Source organism: Lissotriton helveticus, chromosome 1_1, assembly GCF_964261635.1.
Source record: "Lissotriton helveticus chromosome 1_1, aLisHel1.1, whole genome shotgun sequence".
Classification (NCBI taxonomy): domain Eukaryota; kingdom Metazoa; phylum Chordata; class Amphibia; order Caudata; family Salamandridae; genus Lissotriton; species Lissotriton helveticus.
In genome coordinates this window covers 286,813,159-286,829,174 of record NC_136057.1, presented here as the reverse complement: position 1 = coordinate 286,829,174, position 16,016 = coordinate 286,813,159, and the positions used below count along the sequence as shown (strand labels likewise).

General features: G+C 49.8%; 1 protein-coding gene across 1 annotated transcript in view; it reads left to right on the top strand.

The window, feature by feature from the left end:
- The window catches only part of LOC144796503 (aldo-keto reductase family 1 member C1-like), a 224,778-nt gene extending 209,063 nt beyond the window's left edge, over window positions 1-15,715 (top strand). The window contains exon 10 of the mRNA XM_078668206.1: window positions 15,296-15,715. Within this exon, the coding sequence (XP_078524332.1) occupies window positions 15,296-15,338 (43 nt within the window). The 3' untranslated portion in view covers window positions 15,339-15,715. The remainder of the gene's footprint in view (window positions 1-15,295) is intronic.
- The last annotated feature ends 301 nt before the right edge of the window (window positions 15,716-16,016 follow it).

Sequence of the window (16,016 nt, the reverse complement as noted above, 5' to 3'; positions counted from 1 at the left end):
CTCTCCAGTTGGGGGAAGCGAGCCGCGCTCCAGCGCCTCCTCCACAACCAGACGAAAGCGTGGGGCCAGCTGTACAAAACATTTCTTTAAAAACTCGCTGGGAAACCCGTTCGGCCCCGGAGGCTTCCTGGGATTCAACTCTCCCAGGGCCGTACCCAACTCCTCGTCCGACATCGGCTGGTCCAGGCGGTCCCGCACCTCATCTGAGACAGCCCTAGGTGGAAGAACATCAATAAATTTAGCTATAACCGCGGCCGTGTAGCATTCTTTCGGTGCTTTGAGGTCTTCATAGTATGCAGCGAAGCTGTCAGCAATGGCAGAAGGCTCAATAAGTGGCTCCCCGTGGGGCCCAGGACTCTCGGTAGTGCCTGGGAATGAATGGCGTTCTGGCATAGTCGATGCAGCATCTTGGTGGATTTGTCCCCCCACTGATAGACTCTACTACATGTTGCCAGCCTGGCCTGGCGGCCTCATCCATCAGTAGAGCTGCATAGTTCTGCTGCGCTAATATTAATTGCCACCTGGCTGGGCCACCTTCTGCCTCCCGATTCTGGTGCTCCAGCGCCTCCACCTCCGCCTCCCGACGCACCAACTCCCGCTTACGCTCCCCACATGGCTCTGCACACCAAGAAATATCTACCTCTGGGGAAGTGACCGACCCCACATTCGCCAGCAAGTAATGATCTATCTCTTCAGCCAAGTGTTCCCTGAATTCCTCTTTCTGCAAGTGCCACACCGACATGCGCCAGTAGATATGCCGCCCCGGGCCGATCTGAAATGTAAGGGCTACTGGTGAATGATCCGACAGGCCCTTGGGCATGATGTCAGCCGACACCACCCTGTGCGCTATTCCCCTAGGAACAAAGAGATAATCAAACCTTGAAAAAGACTTGCGTGTTGTGGAGAAGTATGTATAACCCCGGCTGGGCCCATGTAAATGTCTCCAGACGTCCACCCAATTCAGTCCCGTCACTAGAGAGTGTTGTTTCTTAGGGGGTCCATCCACCACGGCAGCAGCCCCGCCCCTCATCTACCCCAACCCGTCCGCACGTCGTTCCAGTCACCGCCCAGTCCCCACCCACAACCGAGAACCGAGAGTCTGTCCGGCATGCCTCCCCAAACATTCAGGAGTCGCTCCACTAAATTCCATTGCAATGGCGGAGGAGCATAGACGCTGCCCAGTGTTAGAGCGTCCCCCCCCAATTCTGCCCTAGATGAAAATCTATTGTCCCTGCGTGTCTGACCAGTGTTTCTTATGTGTATAAGGGACCCAGACATATTGATACCCGTACCTCTGCAAGCACAGGGCTTTAGTACCCATTAAATGTGTTTCCTGTAGTAGGAGCACATCGGCCCGGCTCGATTGGCATAGTGAAGTATGGCCCCCCGCTTAACCTTATCCAGGGCCCCGCGAACGTTCCAGCTAACAATGCGCAGGGTACCGGGGGTCACTGCGTCTCGCTCTTCGCTCCGGACATCCCAAAAGGCTTATACAATCGTGGCTGATATGAATGTTACACAGCGTGTGGGATGGGCTGCAAGCAACTATTGTGGACGCGCAATCTAAAGACCAAAACAAACCCCCACCCCTCAACAACCCCCCCACCCCATACCTCTCCAACGTGGAAGTATCTGTCGCGGTTGGATAGGAGCCAAGTCCCCAACGGGGAGACAGGAACCATACCTCCCAATGGATCCCCAACAAACCACCCATTTCCCTCGGGCCTTACTCTTCCCCGCCCACCACTTGGTGGCCGGGAACCCAGCCCGAAACCATGCCTATCTGGCCATTAGTTCACCCTCCTAAGTCTCATGGCTCCTGACAAGCCTAAGGATCATTCCGCCGAAGCCTGTCTCTCCGAGGTCGAACCCCCCCCGTGAGAGGGCGGTGCTGGACTGAGAACGACGCCTAGATCTTGATCTCCTGCTGCCTCTCAGTTGGCCTCGAGGACCCCCCCGGTCCACCTCACTCGAGGACGAGTCCGATTCCCTACAAGGTGGCATATGCACTCGCACCTGCACCGTTTCATCTGTCCATTTGAAAACTTCCACCGGGGAGTTGAAAAAAGTGTACGAGAGCAGTACACCACCATCAGGCAGGCCGGGAACAGCAGGGCATATTGGAGATTGGGGTCCCCGAGATTAGCCTTCGCAGCAAGAAAGGATTGCCTCTGCTGCTGCACCAATCACGTGTAATCTGGAAATATGACGATGCGTGCATTGTCGTGAGTGAGCCGTTCCTTGGCTCTAGCCTGTTTCAGGATAGTGTCTCGATCCATATAATTGAAAAATTTCGCAATGCTTGGTCGCGGGCGAGCTCGTTGCGGGGTCTTCTGCATTAGTGCCCTGTGGGCCCGCTCCAACACGAAACAGCGGGAGAGGGTATTGGGGTGGAGCCAGCCCCTTAGCCACTGTGTCAAAAAACGCTCCATGCTGTCCCCCTCACACCCTTCTGAAAAACCCACAGAGAGGAGGTTGTTGCGCCGAGCGCGTCCCTCTGCATCCTCAGCCTGCATCGCCGGACCTTTTTGGATTTTTTCCAGGGCTGCCACTTTTTGTTTAAGGTCGTGACATCATCTTCGACCCTCGATACGCGGGTCTCGGCCTCCATGATACGCGTCACAGCGTTGCGCAGATCCAGCCGCAGCAGCCTGATATCGGAGCCAACCGCACCAACTTTGGCGTCAAGCATGTCCCTGGACTGAGTAATGGCCGCCAGGAGCACCGCGTTGTCCGGCACCTGCCCTGATGGCCCGCCGTCCCGGCTGCCGCACCGGCTCCGGTGAATTTGTCTATGGGCCCTGTTTGGTTTGGCCCCCACCGCCTTTGTCTCGAGTCATGATTGTCTACCAAGTGTTACACGCAGGCACTCAAGGGCGTCAACACCAAGGAGCAAGTAGCCAAGCAGCCCCACAGTCAGTAAGTGAGCCCCAGTGCCTCATTGACCCTCTCCAAACCACTAAGCTACTCGTGGCCGCCCCAGGGCTGTGCGAGATGACCACCAGTTCTCCTCCGCCACCAACACCGAGGAGCCCTACCTCCGCGGCTCGATCCGACCAGCGACGTCCGTCACCAACCTCCGCTATGTGTGGGGCGCCACCTGATGTCGCGTCCTGGTTCTCCGAGCACTGAGACCGCGGGGGGTATCATAGTGGTAGACTCCTTATAGATGCCAATCATCAACACCGCCACTCCACCACATCCAGGTGTCCCCGGGCTCTAATCAACACAGGGCGGGCTCCCTGACAGTCGGACGCCCCAGGGCACCGCCTCTCCCCCACCGCGGCCCGACACAGCCGCCGAGTACCAAGGACGGCCTGCCCGTGAGGAGATCAGGCAACACAGGGGGGCAGCTAATCAAATAAACTCATGAGCAGTGTGTGTGCCCCAGTGCCACCGTCACTCCCCAAGGCCGCCAAGCTTCATGCGGCCGCCCCCTGGGCTATGCAAAATGGCCGTCGGGTCCCCGCCTGTTATCCCTTCCGGGCTCCCCCAGCACTGTAGCAGCAAGGGGGTTACAGTGACGGACGAGTTCCCGCTGACGCCGGCTATCCCGCAACTCTCCCACCAGCCGCACCGTCTCCTGTGCCTCCTCTCCGCCCGGTCTAGGCTTGAGGGTCCCTGGCTTCTCCATGCACGTCACTCTGTCATGCCTCAGCCGTTCACGGCCCTCCGGCCATCTTCTCCGCGCCCTCCTCCGCTTCCCGGCTCACTTCGGAGGATCGCCCAGCTTCTCAGGGGCACCCAGGCAGTCGTTAGGCCAACATGCAGTCCGATAGGTGGATATTTTAGCAGGATATTGTGGGGCCGGTCGTAGCGTGATTAAACCGCGACGCCAAGCCACGCCCCCAGATTTAAAGATTTTAACAACAAACTGGAAGAATTGCACCTCAAACCATATTTATACTTGTATTGCTACCAAATTTTCAACACTTTGGGGCACATTCGGATGGCGGGCGGACTTTGTCCGGCCGCCACCCTAACGGAGACCTGGACCGCCCGCCATAAGGGCGGGGGTCCCGTAGGTGGAATTAGGATGTGCCCGCCACAGTGGCGGGCACATCCTACATGTTTATCATTGTGGCGGGCGGTGCACTCAGCACCGCCCGCCACAATGATAAACATTTCAGCACGCATTTGCATATGCAAAGCGGCAGGCACCGCGCGGTGCCTGCCGCTTTGCATATGCAAATGTGGGGGGTACCATAGGTACCCCCCATGTGCACCCCCAACACTGGCATCACCTGGGGGCCCCGTGGGGGGCCCCCGCAGCAATTAACGCCTGCCTTTCCGTGGCGGCATTGCCGCCGCGGAAAGGCCCCTAAATTTAGCCATTGTAATATGGCTGGCGGTGTCCATTGGACACTGCCACCATATTATTCTATCACCGCTGCGGTCGCAGGGCGACCGCGGCGGTAAAGTGGTGGACGGTCTTTCCATCCGCCGCTGTCCCCTCCGCCATCCTAATCTGGCGGGGGGGAATCAGGACATGCACCGACATCATAATGGGCCCCTTTGTGTTCACTTTTTTCACCAGTGACATAATTTTGCTAACACGAAAGGTAAAATCCAGGCAATAGTAATATGCACTCAGCTCTAAATTACTGTTAGCCCAAAAATGGGTGCACCCATTTGTGTATGAGCACCATGAATACCAAGTCCTCCTATTGTTCTTTTGAGCCTGTCAGTAGGCAAAGCCAACAGTGACAGCTGAACAATGTCCAGTTTGATCAGGGTTCTGTCTGGATGTAATCAAACAGTTAGACTATTATAAAGCAGTTACTTCCTTGCCATGAATGAATAAAAACTGTCCCATGGAGCGTTCCTGTGCTAGAGACAATGCAAGCTTAAAAGTGGAAGACTAATCAAGATTAAAAATCCAGGGTTTCCATTTTTTTTGGAACATCATAACGGTAGGTGTCATACGTAGGCCAGCTGTGAGAAGGTCCAGTGTTTGGCAGCCAAGAAGAAGAACTCCCACATATCCTGGCATGCTGAAACCTGGATACACTAAGGAACTTATTTCCTTCGTCCTTAAAACTCTCTCTGGACCGTACATCTGTACTAGCCTTTGAAAGTATTTAGGACCTCTTTAGGTATTGGCTAGTGAGTAGAAGGGTCTTACAAATTACTCTCTTATGGATGGGAGCCAGGGTGTGTCATGTGGGGGACTGAACAGAAAGTAGATTTAAGGATTGTACAATTTGGATCAGGTGCACACTAAACAGGGTAGGACTAAGCAAAAAGCCTTGAGAAACTCCCTATTTAAGCTGGGTAGAGCTGTATTTATAAAGGCCCAGGCTGACTTTCTGAGATAAAAGGGTGTATCCACCTTGGTGCCGAGTTACAAATACCCTACTTGGCCAGTTGCTCCAATAGAATGGAGTGTGACATGGTGTTGCTCTCCATGCCACTGGAGTTAAGCTATCCTGGCTGATGAGGGCTGAAAGCCTGAAACTGGTCCTAGGATGCTTGTTTCCAGTCCAGGGAGAACCTGGCCTGGCGGTTCGGGCTGGACTGTTCCCATTGGGCTCAGGGTCAAGACTGATTTGCATATGGCTGGGTCCACACAAAAAAACGATGGATTTAGGCCAAGATCTCTGTACCGGGGTGAATGTATGACATTGCTCTGCATTCTGTCCATCAATTGTTCTTTTTGCATTTGTCACCCCGAGTGGGACGGGTATGCCCAGACTTGGGTCCCGTGCTCTCCATGCCACTGGAGTCGAGCTATCCTGGCTGATGAGGGCTGAAAGCCCAAAACCAGTCCTAGGATGCTTGTTTCCAGTCCAGGGAGGGCCTGACCTGGCAGTTCTGGCTGGACTGTTCCCATTGGGCACATGATCAAGACTGATGAGCATATGGCTGGGTCCAAACTGGAATGGCATGGTGAGCGAAAAACCATGGATTTATGCCCAGATCTCTGTACTAGGGTCAATGTATGATATTGTTCTGCATTCTGTCCATCAATTGTTCTTTTTGCGAGGGATCTAACAGCACCAAGGGAGCATGACTTCAGTTGCCTAGAGTGGCACAAAACTGTCCTAAGACTGCTAGAGGAGCAGTCTCTGTACTGTACTGTTGCCTGAAGCCCAACTGTGAGCCATCCAGGAGAGAGTGTGCTTCAAGAGCGCTTGATGGTTGCTTATTTACTGCTTTTCAAAGATGTTAGTTGGCACAGGAAAGATAGAAATAGGCCTAAAATTCACCAAAATGGTGCTCCACGGCTGTATTCTTCATCAGAGTCTGCACTATTACAGATTTCCAGGAGGAGGGCATAAAGAGGCCTTTGAACAGCTCACCAGCATCTCTGGATCCCCTGTCATGAGGCTAGATGAGTTAAAACTGATTATTGAAGCAAAAACTCTAATTTTTGACGCAGACCATGTACGAGTGACTCATAAAACAAGCACTGGCAAAGACAATAGGTCTGGCCTATGCAAGAGCTATTGGCCTAGCCAATACGTTTTAGCCCTGTTGTACACCAGTGTGGCTGCTGTTCAGCATGGCTAAATGTTAGTGCTGTAAAAGTGGCGTGGAGTGTCTTAAAATGAAGTGTTGTGGAGTAGAGTGGAGTGTTGTGGAGTGGCGTGAACTGGCATAGTGTTGTGGAGCCTCATGGAGAGAGTAGAGTGTTGTAGAGTGGAAGGGTGCAGAGTAGAGTGGCATAGACCTGAGTGGCATAGAGTGTAGTAGAGTGGAGTAGAGGAGAGTGTCGTTGAGAGGAGTGACATAGAGTGCGGTAGAGTGGAGTGGTGTGGAGCAGAGTGGAATGGCATAGAAGGTGTTGCATAGAGCGGAGTAGATTGTTGTAGAGTGAAGGTGTGTGAAGTGGTGTAGTAGAGTGGAATAGCAGAGTGGAGTGGATTGTTGGAGAGTGTCGTAAATTTGTGTTGAGTGGAGTGGTGTGGTGTAGAGTGGAGTAGTGGAGTGGAGTAGTGTGTCATACAATAGAGTGGAGTCAAGTGGCACAGAGTGGCATAGAGGGAGTTGCATAGAACACTTTAGAGTGGAACAGAGTGTTGTGGATTGGAGTAGAGTGGCATATAGTGGAGTAGAGTTTAATGGAATAGAGCGTCAGAGTGGAGTATCGTGGAGTATCGAATGTAGTGTCATACAGTAGCCTAAAGTGAAGTGTTATAAAGTACAGAGTATATCGGTGTAGAGTGCAGTAGGGTAGAAGGCATTGCCTTGGAGTAAAGTGGTGTAGAGCTTATTGGCACAGAGAGGCATATAGTGCAGTGGCAGAGTGGTAGAGAAGAGTGGAGCACCACTGCGTAGCGTGCAGTGGCGTAAAGCACAGGGGTGCAGAGTGCTGTGGTGCAAGTTGGAGTAGAGTGGCGTAGACTGCAATGGCATAGAGTGCAGTGGTGTATAGTAGATGTTTTCAGAGTTAACTGAAGTGGCATAAAGTAGAGTGGTGCAAGGTAGATTGCAGTGGTGTAGAGTATTGTAGAATGCAGTTGAGTGTAGTGACATAGAGTGGAGTGGCGGGGAGTGGATTGGCATAGAATGCATTGGCATGGAGTGCAGCAGAGTGGTGTAGAGTTGAGTGGTGCAGAGTAGAGTGGAGTGGCATAGAGTGCAGAGTTGTAGAGTAGAGTGGTGAAGAGTACAGTCTTGCGGAGTGGAGCGTCATAGAGTGTAGTGATGTAGAGTGAATTGGTGTAGAGTAGAATAGTGTAGAGCGTAATGGCATAGAGTTTAGTGATGCAGAGTAGAACTGAGTGGCATAGAGTGCAACGGTGTAGAATGACATACCATGCAGTGGCATAGAGTGTTGAAGAGTAGAGTGCAGTGGCATAGAATGCATTGGTGTTGAGTAAAGTGGTGTAGAGTGCAGTAGTTGAAAATACAGTGGTGTTAGAGTGGTGTAGGGTAAAATAGTGCAAAGTAGAGTAGATCAACTTAGAGTGCAGTGGTGTAGATTGTATTGGTGTTCATTAAAGTTGAATAGAGTGCATTGGCGGAGATTGCAATGGTTTGGAGCAGAGTGGTGTAGAGCTCAATGGTGTACGATAGAATGATGTAAAGTAGAGTGGAGCAGTGAGGAGTGCAGTGGTGCAGAGTGCAGTGGCACAGAATAGATTGCTATAGAGTAGAGTGAAGTGCTATTGCATAGAGTGGTGCCGAGTAAAGTGCAATGTCAGAGTAGTAGCGTAGAGTGTACTGACTTGGAGCAGTACTTAGTAGAGTGCAGTGGCATAGAGTGCAGTGCTGCAGAGTAGAGTGGCATAGCGTGGAGTGGCATAGAGTGGAGTGGGGTAGAATGGAGAACCCAAGTCTGTAGTGGTGTAGAGTGCAGTGGCAAAAGGTGCAGTGGTGCATAGTAGAGTAGAGTGAGATAGGATGCATTGGCATAGAGTAGAGTGGTGCAGAGTATAGTAGATATGCGCAGAGTATAGTTGCTAAGAGTGTAGTGACATAGAGTACAGTAAAGTGGTGCAAAATAAATTGCAGTGTTGCAGGGTAGGGTGGCATAGGGTGCGGAGTAGAGTGGTGTAGAAGGCAATGGCATAATAGAATAGAATAGAGTGGCATAGACTGCAGTGACGTAGAGTATAATGGAGTATAGCAGCATAAGTAGAGTGTTGTTGAGTATAGTGCTGTCGAATAGAGTATTGTGGAGTAGAGTACAGTGGTGAAGAGTATATTGGCTTAGATTGCAGTGGCATAGAGTGCATTGGTTCTGAGAAGAGTGGTGTAGAGTGTGTTGGCGCGGAGCGCATTTTCCTCTTGCCTCTTCCTTCACCGGCATTTAACCGGGAACATGGCTCGGAAGCGCATTTGATTTCCAGTAATCGTGGGGCTGCACCTCGCTGGTAGCACTGAATTTTTAATTGATATTTTAACTGCCCATGCTGACATTTCGCTGCTATTTTAATTTATTTCTTCGTTTGTATTATTTTGTGTTACCTGACATTAGCTGTGCCTGTGGGCTTATTGTTTCAGGCTCCACGGTCCACCGCATCCGTCTTGGCTGATTGTTGTGGTGGGTGCCTGAAGCCTAGCTTTGCTGCCGGAATCCTCACTTCCGGTTAGCCATTTTCGCCACTTCTGCCACCATTTTGCTGGGGCGTGGTCTAGTTTTTCGGATGCTTCTTCCTCCACCGGCATTTAACCGGAACATGTTGCTGGAGTGCCGGCTGCGCGCCAAAGGCAAGCCCATCCACGCCTGTACGTCGCCTCTCTCCAGGAATGCTGCCGTCAGCTTCCCAGGACAGCTTATTTATTCTAGGGCAGAATTATTGGCCATTAACTCGACGGTCAAGTGCTGCAGCTTGCCCCCAGGGGGTCCTCTGGAAGGGCCTTTTGGCTGCCTCTGCTGTAAGTATGTTTCTTCTATTCCATTGCTTCCTCTCTCTCCCTCTTCTCAGCCTAGGACTTTGATAAAAATTCTCAATCTGAACGTGCGTTCGTTAGCCAAACACTATTTAGAAATATATGATTTGGTCCTGGAGGAATCTCCTGATGTGGTTTTCCTGACTGAGACTTGGCTTAATGATGACATGGTGGCTGAATCTAACCTTGCGCTGCCCCCAGGCTATACTATTCTTACCATTAATAGAGAGTCTAGAGGGGGCGGCAGCGTGCCAATTTTTAAATCCTGCTATTCATGCTTATTTGTCAAAGAAGTAATGGAGGGATGTGAATGTGCACGTTTTCGTATCACCTTTATTGCCCACCTGACTATTGCAGGGCTGTTAGTTTATCATCTTCCGGGGCCTGCTAAGATATTTAAGTCAGCCCTGATGGAAAATATGTGCATGCTTGAAATGGGTACAGCCAATTTTAGTATCCTGGGCGACCTCAATCTGCATTTCGATCTTACGCAAGACGTGGAAATTTGCAGTCTGCTTGCTGATCTGGCAGCCTGCCAATTAAAGCAATTGGTCTCTGACCTACTCATCTAGCTGGCCATTTGCTGGACCCCATTTTTTCTAATATTCTTTCTACGACTGTGGAGACACCAAAACCTGTAGGCTGGTCTGACCACTCCCCGTTGTATCCATGTCTTTTCCAGCTTTTGAGCCTCTTGATAAGGCTGCCCATTTTAGGCGTCCTTGGCGTAAATTGAGGGTGGAGGACTTTTACACGCTCCTGGCTGTTAATCTTCCGGAGTCGTATAGCGACGCTGATGTTGGCTATAGCTCTTTCTGCAATTGGATTGTCCAAGTGTTGGACTCCCTCATTCCAGCTAAATGGTCCAAAGGTCGCCTTTCGGACTCTAGTCCTTGGTATAATGATTCTTTAACTATGCTGCATAAAGCATGTAAGAAACTGGAGCACGCTTGGAGAAGGGAATATGGCCCTGCGGCTAAAAAGTGTTATCTGGCCGCCGTTAAACACTATTATAGATCCATATGCATTGCTCGGGCGGCCTACTATGCTAACAAAATCAAGCTTAGCCCTAATCCGGCCAAGTGTATTTTTAAGATTCTTAAGGACCTCAGAGTAAGGAGAAATTTCTAGGGTTCTGTTATTACAACTGATCAACAGTGCGAGGACCTGGCAAATTTCTTTGTCAACAAAGTGGATAACATTTATGGGACTTTCCCACAAGGGTCTCCTCCTGTTGATCTCTGCGGCTTTTCCTCTCCCCATTTACTGTTAGCTATCCCCTGTATCACGCAGGAAGACTTTACTTTACTGAGCAAGAAAGTGAAAACGGGCTCCCTGGCCGATCCTTTGAATCCTGCTCAGTTCAGGGATTCACTCTCTCTCTTCCTAGCCCGTTTGTGCCATGTGGTTAACACTTCTTTCTCCACAGCTGTGGTCCGGGTGCTGTGGAAACAAGCAAGGGCACCACCTATACTTAAAAAAACATCACTTGACCCGGCCAAGCTTGAAAACTTTCGGCCAATATCTCTCCTTCCTTGGGTGGCTAAGATTGCGGAGGCCCATGTTAATAACACACTAATGAGGCATCTGAATAAAAATAACATCTTGGATCCCTCCCAGAATGGTTTCCGCTCCGGTCACAGCTTGGAGACTGCTCTCCTGGCTGTGACAGAACATCTGCGGACTATTCTTGATTCCGGTCAGACAGCGGCACTGATCTTGCTTGATCTGAGGGCCGCTTTTGACACGGTTTCTTATGGGGTCCTGCTACAGCGCCTGGAGGCAGCGGGTGTTGTGGGCCTAGCTCTGGAATGTTTCAAATCATTCTTGATGGAGAGATCATTCCGAGTGTCGGCCCCCCGTTTCTTTCTCAAGCCCATTCCATTGGTCAGGAAGTGCCCCAGGGTTCTGCATTGAGCCCCGTATTGTTCAATCTATATGTGCAACCTCTTGCTGCGGTGGCTAGGAATCTGGGCCTCACCATGGTTTCGTATGCAGATGATACGCAGTTGGTGGTGGCCCTCTCTGATGATTTGATGCAGGATGCTGCCAGGTTTAGGAGTGGCCTGGCCGGTGTTGCAGAGTGGATGACCTCGAACTGCCTCCAGTTGAATGCCAACAAAACGGAGGTTCGGTTGGTGGGGAAGGATAGAAGTATTTGGAGTGAGCAATGGTGGCCACCTGCTCTTAGAAGTGCTCCCATGCCTAAGCTGGTGGTCAAGAACCTGGGGGTATGGATGGACTCCTCCCTCAGTTTCCAAGAACACACTAAAACAGTTCCTGTCATCTGTTTTGGGCTCCTTCGGGGTCTTAGGCCGCTATTGAGGTTCTTTGACCCTCCTACACGCCAGCTGATTGTTCAATCTGCTATTTTATCCAGACTGGATTATGCTAGCTCGCTCCTTTTGGGGTCTCATCAGGCTGAGGTTATGCGTTTGTGCGTGTTCAAAACGCTGCCGCTAAATCCCCATTGGGGTTCCCACGTAAGTGCTCCTCTACGGATGTCATTCGGAGATTACATTGGTTACCCGTAGCCAAACGGATTCAATTCAAGGCTCTCTGCCTGTCTTTTAAGATCTTGAAATTTGAATCACCTGTCCTTCTTGCTAATTTGCTAGACCCATATGTTCCGACTTGCCAACTGAGCTCTCTGGGACAGCATCTGGTTAGAGTCCCACAAGTGAAGCGTCTTCGGATCGGGGGTCGATCTTTCCGTTGCTTAGCAGCTAAGCTATCGAATTCCTTGCCTACCCAGATTGGCAGCCTGGACCGTCTGTTGGATTTCAGGAAAGCTATTAAAACATTTCTTTTCCACTCTGCCTAGCTTCTACTATGTGTCTGTTGGTTGTATGTCTTCCGGTTTGGTTCCCTGCCTCTTGTTTCCGTCTAATGCTGGCAGCGCCTGGACGCCTCTTTGCTGGGGCAGCTGCGCGCTGTATAAACGCAGATAACATAACTTAACATAGAGTGCAGTGGTTATAGTAAAGTGCAGTGGCATAGAGCAGAGTGTGCAGAGTAGAATCGAGTGGCAAAGAGTAGAGTTGTGCAGAGTGGTGCAGCATAGATTCGAGTGGTCTAGAGTGGAGTGGCACAGAGTAGAATAGCGCATAACAGAATGTTTGAGAGTAGAGTGACATTGTGAAGAGTGGCGTGGTGCACGTTAGAGAGGAGTGGTGAAGGGTAGAGTGCAGTGGTGCAGAGTAGATTAGAGTGGAATAGAGTGGATTTGCATAGAGTGCACAAGCGTAGAGTGGAGTGGTACAGAATAAAGTGCATTGGTGTGGAGTGCAGTGACATTGAGTGCAGTAGCGTAGTGTGCAATGTTGCAGAGTAGAGTGGCGCAGAGTGGAGTGGTGTAGAGTAGAGTGGAGTGACCTAGACTGGAGTGGTGTAGTGTGCAGTGGTGCATAGTAGAGTAGAGTGGGGTACAGTGCATTGGCATAGAGTATAAGGGTGCAGAGTAGAGAGGCGCAGAGTGAAGTGGCATAGAGTGCAGTGGGGAAGAGTAGAGTGCAGTGACTGTGGAGTGGTGTAGAGTGGAGTGACATATTGTGAAGTGGTGCAGAGTAGAGTGCAGTTGTGTGGAGTGGAGTGATGCAGAGTAGAGTGGAGTTACAGTTCTACTGTGCACAAACTATGTGTGGAAATGTCATCACTTAGAGTATTGATTTTGTTTTGATCATTTTAAAATATTTGTTTCTACAACACTTCAGAATTGCAAAAAATGTGCTTCATTTTGCTTTCCTAATTCTGATTTGTTCTGAAATATCTGCACGGTTTATTTGCAGACATTTAAATTGTTTTGAGTTCTAGAAAAACATAACATCACACATCCTTCCTTCCATCCAGCACAACCCCAGTGAGATTGCATGCTGTATTGAAGAGTATACAGAGGATTAGGGGGCTGCTTCACACCTTTCATCTGTACACTGTGTTTCCAGGCTCAAGCTTTGTAATGTTTATTCTGTTGGGGTAAAATCCTTGTAGGCAGACTGCATTCCTATGTCGGAAGAAAATGCTCGAGTTTCTTGTTAAGTGCCACTCAAAGTGTCACATATAAGGCCAGGAAATGTCACTCATTAGCAGACTGAGAGCTTGGAAATGTCACACATAAGAAAACTTAAAACTCGGTAGCCCTGCTGCGGAGGTGTCAGTGGTAAATTGTGCATTTTAGTCGCAATCTGGTTTTAGGCCCAACCATAGCACCGAATCAGCCCTTCTGTCAGTGACAGACAACATCAGAATGTTACTTGACAGAGGGAGCTCAGTGATTCTGGTGCTATTGGATTTGTCCGCTGCCTTCGACACGGTGTCGCATGAAGTTCTTCTCGGCCGTCTGAAGGGAGCTGGAGTAGAAGGGACCGCCCTTGCGTGGCTGGAGAGCTTCCTCGGAGACAGACAACAAGGTGTCAAATTAGGCTCCTATAAATCTGTCTGCAGGAAGCTTACCAAGGGGGTGCCACAGGGCTCATGTCTAAGCCCCACGTTATTCAACGTATATGTGGCCCCCCTGGCAGAGATCATCAGATCTCACGGGTTTTCACCAATCTCCTATGCTGACGATACTCAGCTGCTTTTCCCCTTTCAAACCATTACACCTGCAGTCATGCAATCTTTCCAAGACGGTATGAGAGCGGTGGCAGGTTGGATGGCCCAGAACTTCCTCCAATGCAACATGACCAAAACTGAGGTCATGTTGTTTGGAGGGGCCTCCCTGCTTTGGTCCCCGGAATGGTGGCCAATGGAGCTCGGTCCTGTCCCAGCGCCCAAGCAAACCATCAAGAACTTGGGGGTACGCCTGGACCAATCCCTGATTATGAAAGATCACGTCAGTCAGGTTGCGGGAATGTGTTTCCGGACAATTGGACTTTTACGGCGTATCTTCCCCTTCCTACCAAACATCCATAGGAAGACGCTGGTTCAGGCACTAGTCCTTGGACGAGTGGACTACTGCAATAGTCTACTCATATCTGCCAACCAGGAACAACTTCGCAGACTGCAGGTAGTACAGAACACCGCGGCAAGACTTATCATGAATGCCCCCCCCCGCACCCCTTCCCGTCCTCTCCTCTTCCATCTTCATTGGCTCCCGGTGCAACAGCGGATTCATTTTAAGCTGTGTTGCATCATGCATAAATGCATCTATGGCTCTGGTCCCAAATATCTGAAAGATATCTTTCTTCCTTACTCTCCTGGACGTACCCTACGTTCTAGCAACACCATGTTGCTATACGTTCCTAAAGTTAACAGAGCAAGACAGGGTGGCCGTGCCCCCTCCCTTAAAGGTCCAATGCTGTGGAACTCCCTTCCCCTCCAGCTAAGACAAACTCCCCACCTTCTCAACTTTAGGAAGAAATTGAAAACTCACTTATTTACACAGGACTAACTTAGCTTCCCTTCTGCCCTTTCCGATCCACAGTATTTTTGCACTACTCATTTTGCAGCCACGCGCGGAGATACCCCTTCGGGGCTGATTCAAGCGCGATAAAAGACCATAAATAAATAAATAGTCAATGAGGGCATACAGCTCTGTGCATGTCCAAGTGGGGTGCTGGGCGGACGTCCATCATGTCTGTCAATAGTGTTTTCGAGTGGCAGCCATTGACTAGGAGTTGCTGTGATTTACAAGATGGCTGCCATTTCTGCTTACATCTGAAGACGGACTTCAGGGTAACTCAGGCAGGTACATGACAGGTTTATGAGGATCGGTGGTCTGGAGGCACAGTCAGTCAGAAGTAGGGTCATTTCTCAATGTCGTTCACAAGGCCAGGGTTTTACATCTGGTGGGTGGCGTAGGTTTACAGCTGCTCAAAAATTCAGTACTTCATTTACCCCCATCTGGCATATGGATCGACTGTCCCTCATCCAATTCTAGTTACCCAATTATATCCAGTTAACACTTCAGTTTGCAGAGATGACTACTGAAAGTAAATAATTGTTTTGTGTTTTCTAGGTGCGTTGATCACCCTGAATATCCGTTCCACGATGAATACTAGCAAGTCTACACAGTGATGCGAAGAACTTTTTGGCAATTAAGGATATCCTTTTAGATTCATAAATCTCTATTGAATAATCTCTTTTAAACACGGAAGGAGGAGCAATTAATCAACGCTGCCAAGATTCAGATCAGTGACTTGCAGGATATAAGAAGTCTTTGAACCAGAGCCCACAGAGGATCGATTCACATTGTCATTTGCACATTTCAGTTGGATTTAGGTGTGGAATCGCCTTGCATGAACATTTTAAATTCACAATTTATATACACAAAACGTGGATTGACACTGCAGTCACTCATAGTCCCTTGTAATATTAAATCACTAAGGTGCAGTGGTTAATTTGTGCCACTGCAACTAATTCTTAGCAAATCACGCAATACTGCAGTCCATGATTATGTGCAAGTAAATCTGTTTACTGGACTGGGATGCCTTGGAAAGCTGATGAATGCCTGCTAGTTTATGGAGATTCTCTAACCCTTACAAACCACATCCCCACCCTCAATGTAGTGAGATTTGTTCATGCCCCTAAGCAAGAGTGTAAACTTGCAGCCTGTGTGGGGAAAAGTGAGTTAAGATCCCTAAATTTGTGAGAGTATAGAGCAAAGTTTTTCTCTACGGAGAAAGTATTTTCTATACCACATTTCCCCGTAAATACCTAAGGTACCACTTCATGATAGG